We start from the raw sequence: 13,953 nt of genomic DNA, 5'->3' as shown, positions 1-13,953 counted from the left end.
ACTTGTGCCTCAGCTCCATTTTAGCTTTTAGCTGATTAACTGGAGATAAGAGTTTCACCAACTTTTCCTACCTGTGCTGTCTTTAATCTTCAGATCTCAACCTCCTAAGTAAATAAAATTACAGAGGTGGAAGCCACCAGTACTAGCTAAAGGACAGTTTTCTTATTGTTGTTTGGTTGGTTGGCTGGTTGATTGGTTGGTTTTGGGGGTTTTGTTTTATTTATTTTTTTTTTTAGTAAAGACTTGAGACTATGAGAGAAGCGGGTTCGTTCATGTGTCTAGGCAATTGGAGCCAGGACGAGATTTGAACTCAGGTTTGAGAATACCAGATCTGTTTCTCCTCTACTATCGTTATTAAGAAATCAGAGACAGAGAAAGAGCCAACAAAGAAGCTGGAATTGCGTTTTCCCACAAAGATGTCCATACAACGGCATCTGGGTTGCCAGCCATCCACTGCCCCCCACCATCCTCAGATCTCAGCCTCCTTGGGGAGCTAGGATGACAGAAGTGAGTCAACCAGTGACTAGCTAAACTTTTTGAGAGTTTCTGGTGATTTTGCAATGATTCCCCAATAGAATGTAATCATAAATGATGTTTTTGAGTCACTATCCCGCCACCACTGAACTGCCTCACTAAGACTACTTGACTGTGACCTGTGAGGGTCTCACCCTGTCAGGGTGCAAGGAGAAAAGAGGATCAATCAATGCTTCCTCCTGTCACAACAGCCCTAGTTGCACTTACTGATCTGGTGTCATGATGAATAGATCCTCCTTTATATAAGCATTCTGATCTAAACAATAGATTTGCTATTGAATTGTCAGCTCCCGCCCCCAGCTCTCCCCACAGCAGACATTAAATGCCACAAATCAAAACTCTCTGCCTTGTTCTCCCACACCTGGCACATGGAAGACACACTTGTTAGATGAGCGAATGCTCTTACATAATATAAAACCATGTTACTTTTTTTCACGGGAAATGTTTCTCTTTTTCTATTTCTCTCTGCTTTAACCCTGATACTTCATGCTAAAATAAATCCCTGCAAAAGCTTAGAAAAGCAGTATGAACAGCCAGAAAACTGGCTTTCAAACAGATCCTGTTTGCCAATCAATCCTGGCCTTATATGTACCATAACTTTTCGAAGTAATAATGTACTTTTTAAAAAAAATATATGTATTTACAAGACATTTTGAGACTTACATCAGACAACAATGGCTCCTCAAGTTCGACCACTCTGCTCAAGTTGGGTGCTCCATATCGGTCACTAATTTCAGCCAGCGTTTTGCCAGAGTCCACTGCTGCCTCCTACAATTATAAAAATCATTCTTTTCAAAACAAGTATGGTACTTTTCTTTCATTTGATCTGAAACCTCAGAATGACAACATCAAATTTCAACATTGCTAATTAATGGAATTAACCAATGCCTGTTACTAGCAAGACACCCCTAATAATAACAATCTAGATAGATGGGGGACAGGGCGTGGGGGCAGGGGAAGAGTAACATGATTGTCTTTCCTCAGGGGCCCCATTTCAACAGGAATTAACCAGAGCAGTCACCACCCCTTCTTCCCATCAGAGGGAGGATTGAGAGAAAAATAAGGCCTGGCTAGGTAGTCAGGACAAAGGCCTCTCCCACAGAGACTGTGCATCCTGACCATGGCCTTGTGCAGTTCCGGTGCATAGGCCCCTAGAAATCTCATCACCATGACCTTCAGCAGTTGAGCATGTGTCCCTGGGCATCACATCCTGGCCCATCTTCCCCCGAAGACTTGCATGTAAACAATGGACTGACTGGACCCCAGAGGTATGTCCCAGAATGGGCACCCAGTGAGACCAAATGATCTGTGGAAAGCTCGCTCAGGCTGCGTAGGGCCTCTGATTGGGTCTGGGGACTGAAATGGCCCACAGGCAGTCCCATATCTTGAGAGCTCTCTCCTAGAGATATTGTCTTCATCCTTGCACAACACACCTCAAGTACTTTCCCATCTAGCGACAGCTTTGTTCATCTTTTTCTTAATAAAATTTTGACATTTTACTCCTCCTTGTGTCCACAGATTCATTCTTCATGATCATCGAGGTATCAATAAACGCTAAATCTTATTTTAAAATACATCTATAATTTCAAAATATGTAATTCGTAAGTAAGTCTGTGCTCAATATCTCAGGACATTCTAGCATTTCAAACTATAACACACACCAAATTCTGATTTTTCAGATTAGATACTGAGATTTTGCTGGGAAGCACCTCATACTTGCAATCAGCTGCTAGATTATACATTTTCGCTTCAGGTTTTTCCTGTATTCATATTATTTTTGAGACAGAGGCTCTCTTAGTAGCCCAAACTGACCTGAAACTTGTGATTTTTTCCAGCCTCTGTCTCTGGAGTGTTGGGATTAAAGGCAGAGTCCATCACACCTTGGACTTGGGCTTTCAGTTTTGATACTACCTTTATTAAAAACTTTGCCTACGGATGTATCAAAATAAAGCTTGATATTCCTGAATACATATTTATTTCACACAACAGAGAGTAATATTCTCTCACCTCTGAAAGTAAAGACTCTTTGCTCTTACCTGCACTATCTAGACTTGCTCTCCTGTCTTAGAGTGCATAAAAGTTATGACACAATTTTGAATATACTTCATTTTTATTTCACATTTAATTTTCAAGTCTTTTTATTTTTTGATAATGCTATGATCAATTTGACTGCCACATGCTGTCACTCTCAAAGGTATCACCTGACTCTGCCTAACACAGAACTTCAGACAAGAGTTTCATTGAATAGTGTTTTATTTTAATCAAAACTTTTTTTAAAAAATGGGCTGAAATACTGAAACTAAAGCCAAAGCTGAATGTTGGTGGCTCATGCCTGCAATCCTAGCTATTCAGGAGGCTGAGATATGAGGTTGGAGGTTCAAAGGCAGCTCAGGCAGACACATCTGTGAGACTCTTATCTCCAATCAACCATCTAAGAGCCAGAAATTGAGCTTTGGTTCAATTGGCAGAACTTCAGCCTTGAGTGGAAAAGCCAACCAAGAATGCAAGGTCCTGAGTTCAAGCCCTAAGACCAACACACACACACACACACACACACACACACACACACACACACACACACACACACACACAAAAGCTGAATTATTAACAAATGTAAAATGTTACAAACCAAACATTGTAATAAAATCCCCTTTTAGAGTATTTGGATTGAACTTTGTGGTCAAGGCTGGCCCTGACCTCTTGAAGCACTTGTCTCTGCTTACTGAATACGGAGATGATGCCCAGGCCAGATCAAGGGATTTTCAAATAGAACTTGCAAGTTAAGTAATCTTGCCCAAATTACTGTCCATGTACATGACCTTTCTACAGTACCTCAGCAACATGGTCTTTAATACCTGAACATAGCAGTAGAAATACTCAAATGTTATGTTATGGTCTCTGTAAGAGAACCTTACTGCCCACAAAGAAATGTCACATTCATAATTGTACTGGATCCTTATGACAATTTGGTGAGATTTAGCTCATAATATTATACTTCCATTCCTGTTTTGAAAACAGGTAAACGGAGATTGCAAAGGTTATAAAACTTGTTGAAGTCCCACAGACAATGGGGGCCAGGTCTTCAGACTGTGAGTCCCATAGCCTTTCTGCTATGACAGCTGAAATAAACAGTTGGAGGATTGCAAAAATTTTCAAACAAGTAGATGTTTGTAAAATTTCAGATTACCTTCTCTAATTGCTCTTGAGCTCGCTGAAGTTCTTGGGCTTTCTGTTTCTCCTTCTCTTGCATTTCTAACTCCAGCTGGAATGCCAGTTGCTGCTGAATATTCAGAAATATATATACACAATATTAAGTCAGATGAAGTTCAAATAAGGAATTCTATTATTCTTTTCTTTTGTATGTATGCCAGTAATGGGCTTGAACTCAGGGCCTCACACTCTTGTTTAGCTTTTATTCCCCCATTTAAAACTGGAGTTCTGGGGTAGAGTGCTAGCCTTGAGCTGAAGAGCTGAAAGACAGTGTTCAGGCCCAGAGTTCAGGTCCCATGACCGGACCCAAAAAAAAAACAAAAACAAAAAACTGGAGTTCTATCATTTGAGCCACAGCTCTACTCCTAATTTTTTGCTGTTTAATTGGAAATAAAGAGTATGATTTTCCTGCCTGGGCTGGCTTCAAACTGTGATCCTTAGATTTCAACTTCCTGAGTAGCTAGGTTTATATGCATGAGCCACCAGCACCCAGCCTACAACTTAAACACTTTTAAATGTCCTGGGATGATTTCATTTATGTCCATCTAAGTTTCAGAAACTTACAAAAATAAATGGTCATAGACACATAGTATTTCGCTTCTACAAATATTTCCTGAAGTATAAAACAGAGGAGGAGGAAACCTATTTAATTGTTAATTTTAGAAAGTATAGTCTGTGCAAAATCATGTCACTTTCCTGTTTTTCTTGAAGCTAGAAATGAAGTTGCCATAATTTTTTTCAGATAAAATATCTGTAAGCATAGACAATTCATCAAAGAGCCAAACATTGGATAGAAAACCAAAACAAATCTGAAGACTGTCATAAACCAAAAGTCCTCAACAGTATTTTTGGTCCCAACCCAATATATACATGTCATACTAGAACTACAAGAGAAGGCAGCCCAGAAACTATTTATTTATTTACATTTCAAAGCAGTTAGAGAAAAAAATCAAAAGAGTAACAATCCATAGCACATAAGGAGGGATGGTAGGAGAGAGGAAAGGAAGGAAGGAAGGAAGGAAGGAAGGAAGGAAGGAAGGAAGGAAGGAAGGAAGGAAGGAAGGAAGGAAGGAAGGAAGGAAAGAAGGAAGGGAGAGAGAGATGAGGGAGAGAGGAAGGAAGGAAAGAAGGAAGGAAGGAAGGAAGGAAGGAGGGAGGGTGGAGGGAGGGAGGCAGGCTTATTGGCATACAGCGGTGCCCCTTCACTCAGTTGTTGGATTGCTTTATCTGTGACAACAGAGCAGAGTAGCTACAGCTGAAGCCATGTGGTGTTTTGCCCTGCTGCTCAGCCCACTATACATTGCAATGACAGCACTGTACCTGACAGTGCTTGGGGAGCCTTGGTAGTGCCACTCTATGATATTTTCTTTTTTTTTTTTTTGTCGGTCGTGGGGCTTGAACTCTGGGCCTGGACGCTGTCCCTCAGCTCTTCAGCTCAAGGCCAGCGCTCTACCACTTGAGCTACAGAGCCACTTCCAGTTTTCTGGTGGTTTATTGGAGATAGGAGTCTCACGGTCTCTCCTGCCCGGGCTGGCTTTGAACCGCGATCCTCAGATCTCAGCCTCCTGAGTAGCTAGGATTACAGGTGTGAGCCACCAGCGCCCGGCTATTCTATGATATTTTCTTATCTGAATCATGTGAAAAGCAGTCAAGAAATAAATCTTTCATGTTGTACCTTAAAGGCATAATGGTATATGGATTGTTTTGTAAGTGGAAAAAAAATAATTGTCCAGGGACACTATGGTAAAAAGAAAACAATTTCACTTCAGCATCAGCAGACTAAGCACACGTCATGGTGTTTATTCTCAAGCCACATAAAAGAAAAGGCCAGAAAAAGCTCAAAGTTTAAAACAGATGTCTATGTCTCTCCCTCTCAGCCTCCCTCCCTGTGGATGGGTCTCTCCTCTCCCTGCCACCCATGTCTGTCCACCAATCTACTTCTGCAGCTCTCCATAAATCTCCTGTAGTGTATTATTTTATATTCCACCCCTCCGGACAATGCAGCAGGCTCAGCACACAGCTAATGAGTTGTACTAGTTGACATGGCTCCAGCAATATTTAATTTTTACTATTGCCAAATCTTATCTAGGGAAGATGAAGCTGATGAGTGAAACAGAGTTAATGTGTTCCCTTTGTGGTTAGAATTGCCTTGGGCAACAAGGATGTTGAGAATTCTCCTTATTCTGAGACATGATGGGGGACAGATATCACCCCCTAGGAGCTGTGAGACCAAGGACAAACCCTCATGAGGGTTTGTTGCCGGAAACACCTTGCCTGTCTGGAGGACAAGCTGTGTTTCTGAGAGTAAAAATGGCTCTCCTTCCCCTGGAAGTTTGTCTGGAAGTGTTACTGTCACCCATCATCTCTCTGCTTTACCCAGATCCCACCCCCACCACCCTCTCTACTGCTGCTGCCCAGGCTACTGGTGACCTTGAAGGAGCACTTTGGGCAGTTGACCAATCTGGTCCTCCAAGAGGCTCTCTTCCCTAGGCTTCCACGATAGCACACTTTCTGGGTTGTTGTCTTAACACTGCTGCTTCTCTAGCAACACATAAACACACACACACACAGAGGCAGAGTGCAGAAAGTGGCGCTGTGGCTCAAGTGGTAGTGTGCACCTTGAGCTTAAGAGCTGAGGGTCAGAGCCCAGGCCTAGAGTTCAAGCCCCATGACCAACAAAAAGAGAGAAAGACAGAGACAGAGAGATGATGATAGTAGAAAGCCCAATCTAAGAAACAGATCAGAGGGGCAGAATTGTCTGGCACCTCCCCAACCCCAGACCCCCTCGCACCCCCATTAATTCCAGGTACCTCAGGCTCTTATCTTACCTGCTGAAACAAGAGCTCCTCTGCCCTGAGCCGCTCCAGCATTTCTTGCTCCATCAGCGCTAGTTCCCTTTCCTTTTGCAAGTCAACCATTTCCTTTTCTCTCTAGCATTGTGAAAAGCAATAGCGCCATGATGTATTTGAGATTAAACTATCTATAAGCATCTTAATCAGCAACGGGAAAAGGAGGTAAGCACATTTATAGTCTATCCATTTGGAAACAATAGGGCAACTTTTTACCTGAACACATTTTACCTGAACAAAGAACCTAACACAATGTATTGAGTATGACTTCAAGTATGGAAAAAAGGAAAATAAAATTTCAGAAAAATATATAGAAAGGCAAGATCACACATCAAAAAATAAAAACAAAACAAAACGCCCTTAAAAATCTACATAGAAATTTTCTTTGGGTATTTTTTTTAACTTTCCACTTCTTGTGTTTCCAAAGTTGTTGCATAAAAATAAATAGTATTTTCATAATAGAAATAAATATTGAAATCTTTAAAAAAATTAAGCAGGATGGAGGCATGGTTCAAGTGGTAGAGCACCTGCTTTGTGCAAGAGAGATGAGCAAGCATGCAATGCCCTGAGTTCAAACTTCAGGAAATCACCACACATACACACACACAGAGCTGATAAGTTGAACTAGTTGTTACACTCCTCTATTTCCTTAAGGAGGCCCAGGCTTACCTGCTTTTCCATGTTTACATTTTCCTTATACTTGCAAATCCACAGGGCTAAATATTCTATTGGATCCAATGGACGAACTCTTGCCACTTCTGCAAGACCTTGAGTTAGACATGTCCCAAGGTACTTTTGAAGATATGTCGACTCCATTTCTAACTCCTAAACCACAATCTCTCTGAAAAATAACAATAAATGTTATATGTTAGTGCAGGAAGTTTTCAATTAAGGCACAGAGACATTCCAGGGAGGGCAACCAAGCATTTCCACCTTCTCACCACTCAGGGGGGACAAGCATTCTGACCCCAGGGAACTTCTAATAGTTTCCAAAAGGCCTCTCATCATGACATCATGAGAGCCTGAAGAGCTCTGAAGGTCAGCCCAGGAATCAGAAAAGGACATTGTCATTATTGAATGTGTTGTGGCCTTATGCCCAGCTCAGTTTGTGTGTCATTTAATCCTCTCACCAGGCCTGAAAATAGTATCATGACCCCCATGTGCAGATGAGGAATTCCACCTTCAAAGAGCAGGAGTGAAATGGTTCAGAGCACACAGCTGGCAGACAAAGGACCCACCATAACTCCATAGCCCTAACTCTAATGACAACAAAGATGCTTTTCTAAGCCATAACAGCCATTTTTACAAAACATCACAATAGTTCACCTCTCTTTTAAAATCCATGTATTTTTTTTCCAAGGATAGGGCATAAAAATTCAGCCTCCAAAGAGGCTACTCATGCTCTGGCCCTCTAGAATCATCCAGGATCATCTAGGCCATCTAGGATTATCTCTGGAACCCTTCTTGCCTCCAAAACACCCTAGATTCTCACTCCACTCAGCACTGTGCCTTTCTGCTGAATGTGTCCATCTTTCTGGAGATTTTCCTTGCCCATCCTGGTAATCCATCCCTCTCTACTTCTGAAAAGTATTTCCTCACCTAAAAGATATAGGTGATTTTTCCTGGGCTCTCTTAGGAAACCTTAGGAAGTTCTACTTGCTCCAACAGCTAGTGCAACCCTTATCATACTGCCTGAGAATTATCTTTTTGGTTGGTTTTTTAAATTTTTTTTTGGGAGGGGGGAATGGGGATTGTCTGTTCTCCTGCTAGAGGACAAGCTCCTCAAGGTATTAAAGAAGTAAATGAGTTTCTCCAGCTTTTTCCATGATAAAAACAGTAATAATTCAGACCAGATTTTTAAAAACATATAAAATGCAACAATCACTATCTCTGCATATGGTTTGAAAAAAAATTGATCACTGGGCTGGGGACATAGATCAAGAAGTAGAGTACCTGCCTGCCTCGCATGTGAGTCTTGAGTTCAAACTCTGTTACTACATATATATGTATATAATAATGATCATCTTCAAATTTACCTCTAATAATTTAAGAAACCCAGACATTTTTTGGGGGGGATCCGGTCATGGGGCCTGAACTCTGGGCCTGGGCACTGTCCCTCAGTCTTCAGCTCAAGGCTAGCGCTCTACCATTTGAGTCACAGTGCCACTTCCGTTTTTTTTTCTTTTTTGCTTATGTGGTGCTGAGGAATCAAACCCAGGGCCTCAGGCATGCAAGGCAAGCGCTCTACCTGAGCCAACTTCCCAGCTCCTTCAAACCCAGACATTTTTGAGACACTGATAAAATGTATTCCATTTCTGGGCTTTGTGGAACTCTCATCTCCATCTGGGATTGGAGCTATGACTGAAGTAGTAGATTTCCATATAGCCTTGTGTGGAAAAGCTAAGGGGCACTGCTCAGGACCTGAGTTTAAGCCCCAGGATTCACACACACACACACACACACACACACACACACACACACACACACACACGATCCTTCCCACAGAAACAGTTGCCAGTAGCCTGAAGGAACTGCCCCAAGCCATTGAGAGAGGTCTTCTGTCCACTCTTGGGAGACAGTCCACCAGTTAAATGGGAAGAGAAAGGCCCCCAGCCAGGGTGCCAGACTTAACAAGTGAATTTTGAATCTCAGAGAAATAAGGACTTTGTCATCTATTCTATTTGTAGTAAACAAAGAAAATGGTTCACCTGAAATTTGGGCGGGCAGTACTTTATCTGGCCACCATGGACCGGGGGCAATTTTAGGATGGCTTTCCTACCGAGGCAGAGAAGGAGGAAGAGGAGGAGGAGGGAGAGGAAGGAAAGGAGGATCTCAAGGAGGCCTGCAGGACTCCCAACCTCCTTTGCCCAACAGCTCACACCCAACGCCCTGCTCCCTACCGGCGGCTGCGAGTCGCGCGTCTGTCTCGTTGCTAGGTAACCGTCCAAGCTCTGCTGAAGAAGGCGCGTGCGCTGAGCTGTGAGCTGGGGCGCGCAATAGGGGCGCGGGGGGGGGGGGGGGGGGTGCGGGGAGAGAAGGTCGGGGATCGAACCCAGGAGGGGAGGGCGGGCGGGGAGGGGGTTCCCTGCGGGGGGGGGCGGGGCACTGAGAGGGGAGGGCAGAGAATTGCAGCTTCAAAGCTGAGCGCAAAAGAGCCAGGTGGACATTCTGGCTAGCTCTAGAAGAACAGGCGACCCCCAGAATTCCCGGGTGGCTGTGGCTGCAAGCTCTGAGGCCTGTCAGGTGCAAAATGCAACCTTAGTGCTGGGTAGTGACCTCTGCCCTCTTACTCCTCCCCACCCCCCACCCCTCCCCACCCCCCTCTCCCGCAAAGCCTGAGGCCACCCTTCTCCAGGTGGTCAGGATCTGCATTCTTCCCTGGCCCTAGCCCTGAGTGCAAAACACTAGAGGATATCTCATGTTCTGTTTTAACTTACCCTTGGTGGGGTTGCTCTGAGGAAATGCTGGGAGGAACTTGGCTTGAACCGTAAGTATCTCCTAGCAGGAGCCCTGGCCCTGGACTCACAATGATCAAAGGCCTAAGTCAAACTTGCTTTTTCATTGCTAGAGTTTGAGCTCATGGCCTGGCACTTGCAGGACAGGTGCTTCACCGTGTGAGTCGAACATCCCAGGCACCCCACCCCCTCTTTTTTTGTTTGTTTTTGCCTGACTTATTTTTCAAATAGGGTCACACATTTTTGCCTGGCTGCCTTAAATGAAGGTTAGATCCTAACTACTGCTTCCCAGATAGCTGGGGTCACAAGGGCAAGCCACTACAGCTGGGTTTGGGGTTGAGATAGGGTCTCCCTCACTTTTTGTCTTTCTGGATTCAAACTATGTCCTCTTGATTTCTGCCTCCCCTGTAGCTAGGATTTGTAGGCATAAACCAACATGCTCATATAAGTTGAATAATCCTTACTGCTACGAATGAGGGTGGTGGCTTTTTCATTGTGCTAAGCTCACAAGCAGAATGGCAGCCACTCCATGACCAGGTAATTCAGAGCTGATGGTTTTCCTCCGTGGACAAGACAGGTCTAGAGGCATAAAGGCTCAATTAGCAGCTGGAAATAGCATAGGTCTTCTATTAAAATGCAGATTCTGAATCTGTAGGTATGAATGAGAGGTGGAAATCAACATTTCAACAATCCCACAGAGGCTGGAATCCTGCCAGTCATCTCTCATTATTTATCTAATGTAATGAATCGCTTCAGCTGGACCAGAGCAGCAGAAAGAGACACCACCCTCCTCCAAGCCACACCCTCCACCCCTACCCTCAACACCAACGTCTTCTCTTACAAGGCTAAACCCAGAGTACTGGCTCCTTCCAGAGAATCTGTTGTCTTTTGCTACTTCTAGTGGCTAGTGTTGGCTGGTGGCTCTGCATCATGTTGCTTCTTCTCACTCTGTCCTGTCACCATATATCATCTAATCTTCCTGTGTCCTCCTTATACTGACTCTATGAGGCCACTGGACCTATTTGTCCAGGCTACTTCCCGTCGCAAAACCCTTTATTTTATTCTATCTGAAAAGCACCTTTTGCCCTAGAAGGTATCTCATTCAGGTTCCACATATTAAGACATACAGAGTTTTGGGTGGCCATCATTTACTCCTGGGACAAACCTTCAAAATGCTGTCCACAACCATTTCATTTTTTAGAGTTATTTGAATATATGTTTTTTCCTTGAACAACAAAATAATTCAGACTTATTACACTTTCTCCTGTCTCAGCTCTGGTATTGGTCATTTCTTTAAAGAGTTCTGATACCATTTATGTATTTATTTAGTGTCAGTCCTGGGCTTTGAACTCAGGGTCTCACTTGGCTTTTTCATTCAAGGCTGATACTCTCCCACTTGAACCAAACCTCCCCTTCTGGTGGGTTTTTTTTTTGGTAATTAATTGGAGATTAGAATCTCATGGGCTTTTCTGCCCAGGCTAGCTTTGAACTACAATCCTCAGATCTCAGCCTCATAGTGGCTAGGATTACAGGTGTGAGCCACTGGTGCCTAGCTTGATTTCTTTTAAGTGATGAAAACAATTCAAGAACAAGTTCCATGTGCTCAAGGTGCTCATTGCTCCCAAAATGTTTGTGATTCTAGGCCCTTGCTATGGTAAGAGCTAGGAATATATCTTCTAGGCCCATATATATTGGTCTGTCCTCTTAACTTTCTTAGCCTGAAAAATGGAACTACAGGTTGGTCAGGAGTACACTAGTCATTAGGTTATTGCACACCACCAAATCCTTCAATTGGAAGAGCTGATTTATCACATTTTTACCACATGCTTCGAGGCCAAGTGCCTTTCATGCGTTTATTATCTCTACTAATCATTTAATTCAGGGTGACAGATATTTTTGCTGCCAATAGCCATTTATGCATTTATAACACCACTTGTGGCCATACCAAATTATCAGTGCCTCCGCTGCCAAGGACAATCTTACATGTCTGTCCATCACGTACTGAATGATTTCACGGGCCTGATATGGTCTGACAGGGGTAAAGAATGAAAAAGTGTCCTGCTTCTGCTTTAGTTATTAAGAGGAAGAGGAAACCAAGGCTCAGAGAATCTGAGCAACTTGCTGAAGATCCCACAGCTCTTAGTGGTAAGACTGGAACTTAGTCTGATTCTGGCATCTATTTTTACTACTCTTTTTCCCTGCTGTTTCTAACTTACCATTCTAACTTGGAATATATTATCATTGATTCTTGAAATTTGATTAATAGTAAACCTAGGGACATCAACCAACTAGTTTCCTGTTTAAGCACTAGACAGTGGAATATTGTGTTTCCAGTGGCTGGATGGCCTAGTATTTTCCCCTTCCTCTTTCTTTTCCCCAGGGCTTTTCCAGGGCCCCTGTAAAATAAATGAGCTTATGTAATCTGTGTCATAGACTGTAGCTACCAACTTCACAATAGCATACTTTGTGGGGTGCTCAACAGTCACTCCCAGGGACTACCTACCCTGACCAGCTATTTTCTCTTAAGGGTAGAGAGTAAGATGTGGGCAGTAGAAGGCTTTGGGCAGCCTGCACCACAGATGGATCAAGCTCCTCCCAAGCTTAATGACAGTACTGGTGTGGCTTAGCTAGCCAACTTTAAGAAAGAATCCACTTGAATATCAACACTATTGGCAAGTATTCATTTGTTAGTTCTTTTGAAGAGTATGGTATAATGGTTTGTGTCTTGAATGTCCTACAAAGGGTCTGAGTGCTAAAGGCTTGGCTGCCCCCTTGTGGTGCTAATGGGAGATGGGAGAACCTTTAAGAGGTAGGGCCTAGTGAGAAGAAGTTAGGTCATTGACCTTGAAAGGAAATATAGAACTTTGACTCCTTCTTTCTCTCTGTCCCCACCCTGCCCCTCTTTCTTTTGCTTCCTGACTGCCATGAAGTGCACAGATTTTCCCCACTTACCTGGTATCTGCCATGATGGTCTGCCTTGCCTCAGGTCCCAAAATACTGGAGCCAAGTGACTGTGGACTGAAATCATGAGCCAAGATAAACATTTGCTCCCTTAAGTTGATCCTCTCTGGCTTTTTGTCATAACACAGAAGGCTTATTGATATAGGAAAATCAGCACCCCAAAAAATGTTATCATGGAACTGCATATGTGGCTCAAGTAATACAGTACCAGACCTGAGTCAAAAAGGTCCAGTTAGAGTAAGACGTCCTTAGCTCAAGCTCCAGTGCCAGCACACACACACACACACACACACACACACACACACAGATAAAATAAAAAAAATGGTATCATTGATGTAGCTATACTTGGCAGAATGGTCCAGAAACCTTCAGAATTTGTTTGTGGAATGAATATGGAACCATTTAGAGAAGTTGGCCTGAAAAAGCCTATGATGATTCTGGTGAGGGCTCAAAAGACCTGAATTCTGATAAAAATGTGAACAGGAAGAGCAGATTCATGAAAATATATTGAGAAGTAAGCACTGGGTATTGGAAATGGAACTAGAGGCCATTTGTGTTATAGTCTGGCAAAGAACTTATTATATTTTGTCCATATTTTGTCCATATGTGAGGCTAAATTTAAAGACTTAATTAATCTGGCAGAGGAAATGTCAAGGCAGCACAGTTATCTGTCTGCGACTTGAGTATTTTAAGCTAGATTTGCCAGGTGTACAGTGGGTCAGGTACCAGTGATACATGCCTATAATCCTAGCTATTCAGGAGGCTGAGATACGAGGGTTACAATTTGAGCCCAGTGTGGGCAGACAAATCCATGAGACTTATATCCAATTAATCACCAAAAAGCTGAGGCATGGCTTAAGTGGTTGAGCACTAGACATGGGTGAAGGAACTGAGCAAGAACCTGAGGCCTGGAATTCAAGTTCCAGTATTAGCACATGCGCACA

At 43.1% G+C, this 13,953-nt stretch overlaps 1 protein-coding gene across 1 annotated transcript; it reads right to left on the bottom strand.

The window, feature by feature from the left end:
* Window positions 1-817: 817 nt before the first annotated feature.
* Dydc1 (DPY30 domain containing 1) lies at window positions 818-7,409 on the bottom strand. Its single transcript, XM_042690174.1, has 5 exons — window positions 7,263-7,409; window positions 6,573-6,674; window positions 3,722-3,814; window positions 1,198-1,302; window positions 818-895 (listed from the first exon to the last, which is right to left on the bottom strand). Exons 1-5 carry the CDS (start codon window positions 7,407-7,409, stop codon window positions 818-820), a joined length of 525 nt encoding a protein of 174 aa, XP_042546108.1.
* Between the last annotated feature and the right edge of the window lie 6,544 nt (window positions 7,410-13,953).

Source organism: Dipodomys spectabilis, unplaced genomic scaffold, assembly GCF_019054845.1.
Source record: "Dipodomys spectabilis isolate Male_0828 unplaced genomic scaffold, ASM1905484v1 ptg000136l, whole genome shotgun sequence".
NCBI classification, from domain to species: Eukaryota; Metazoa; Chordata; class Mammalia; order Rodentia; family Heteromyidae; genus Dipodomys; species Dipodomys spectabilis.
The sequence above is the reverse complement of the archived record's forward strand: the minus strand, read 5'-3'. Positions and strand labels throughout refer to the sequence as shown.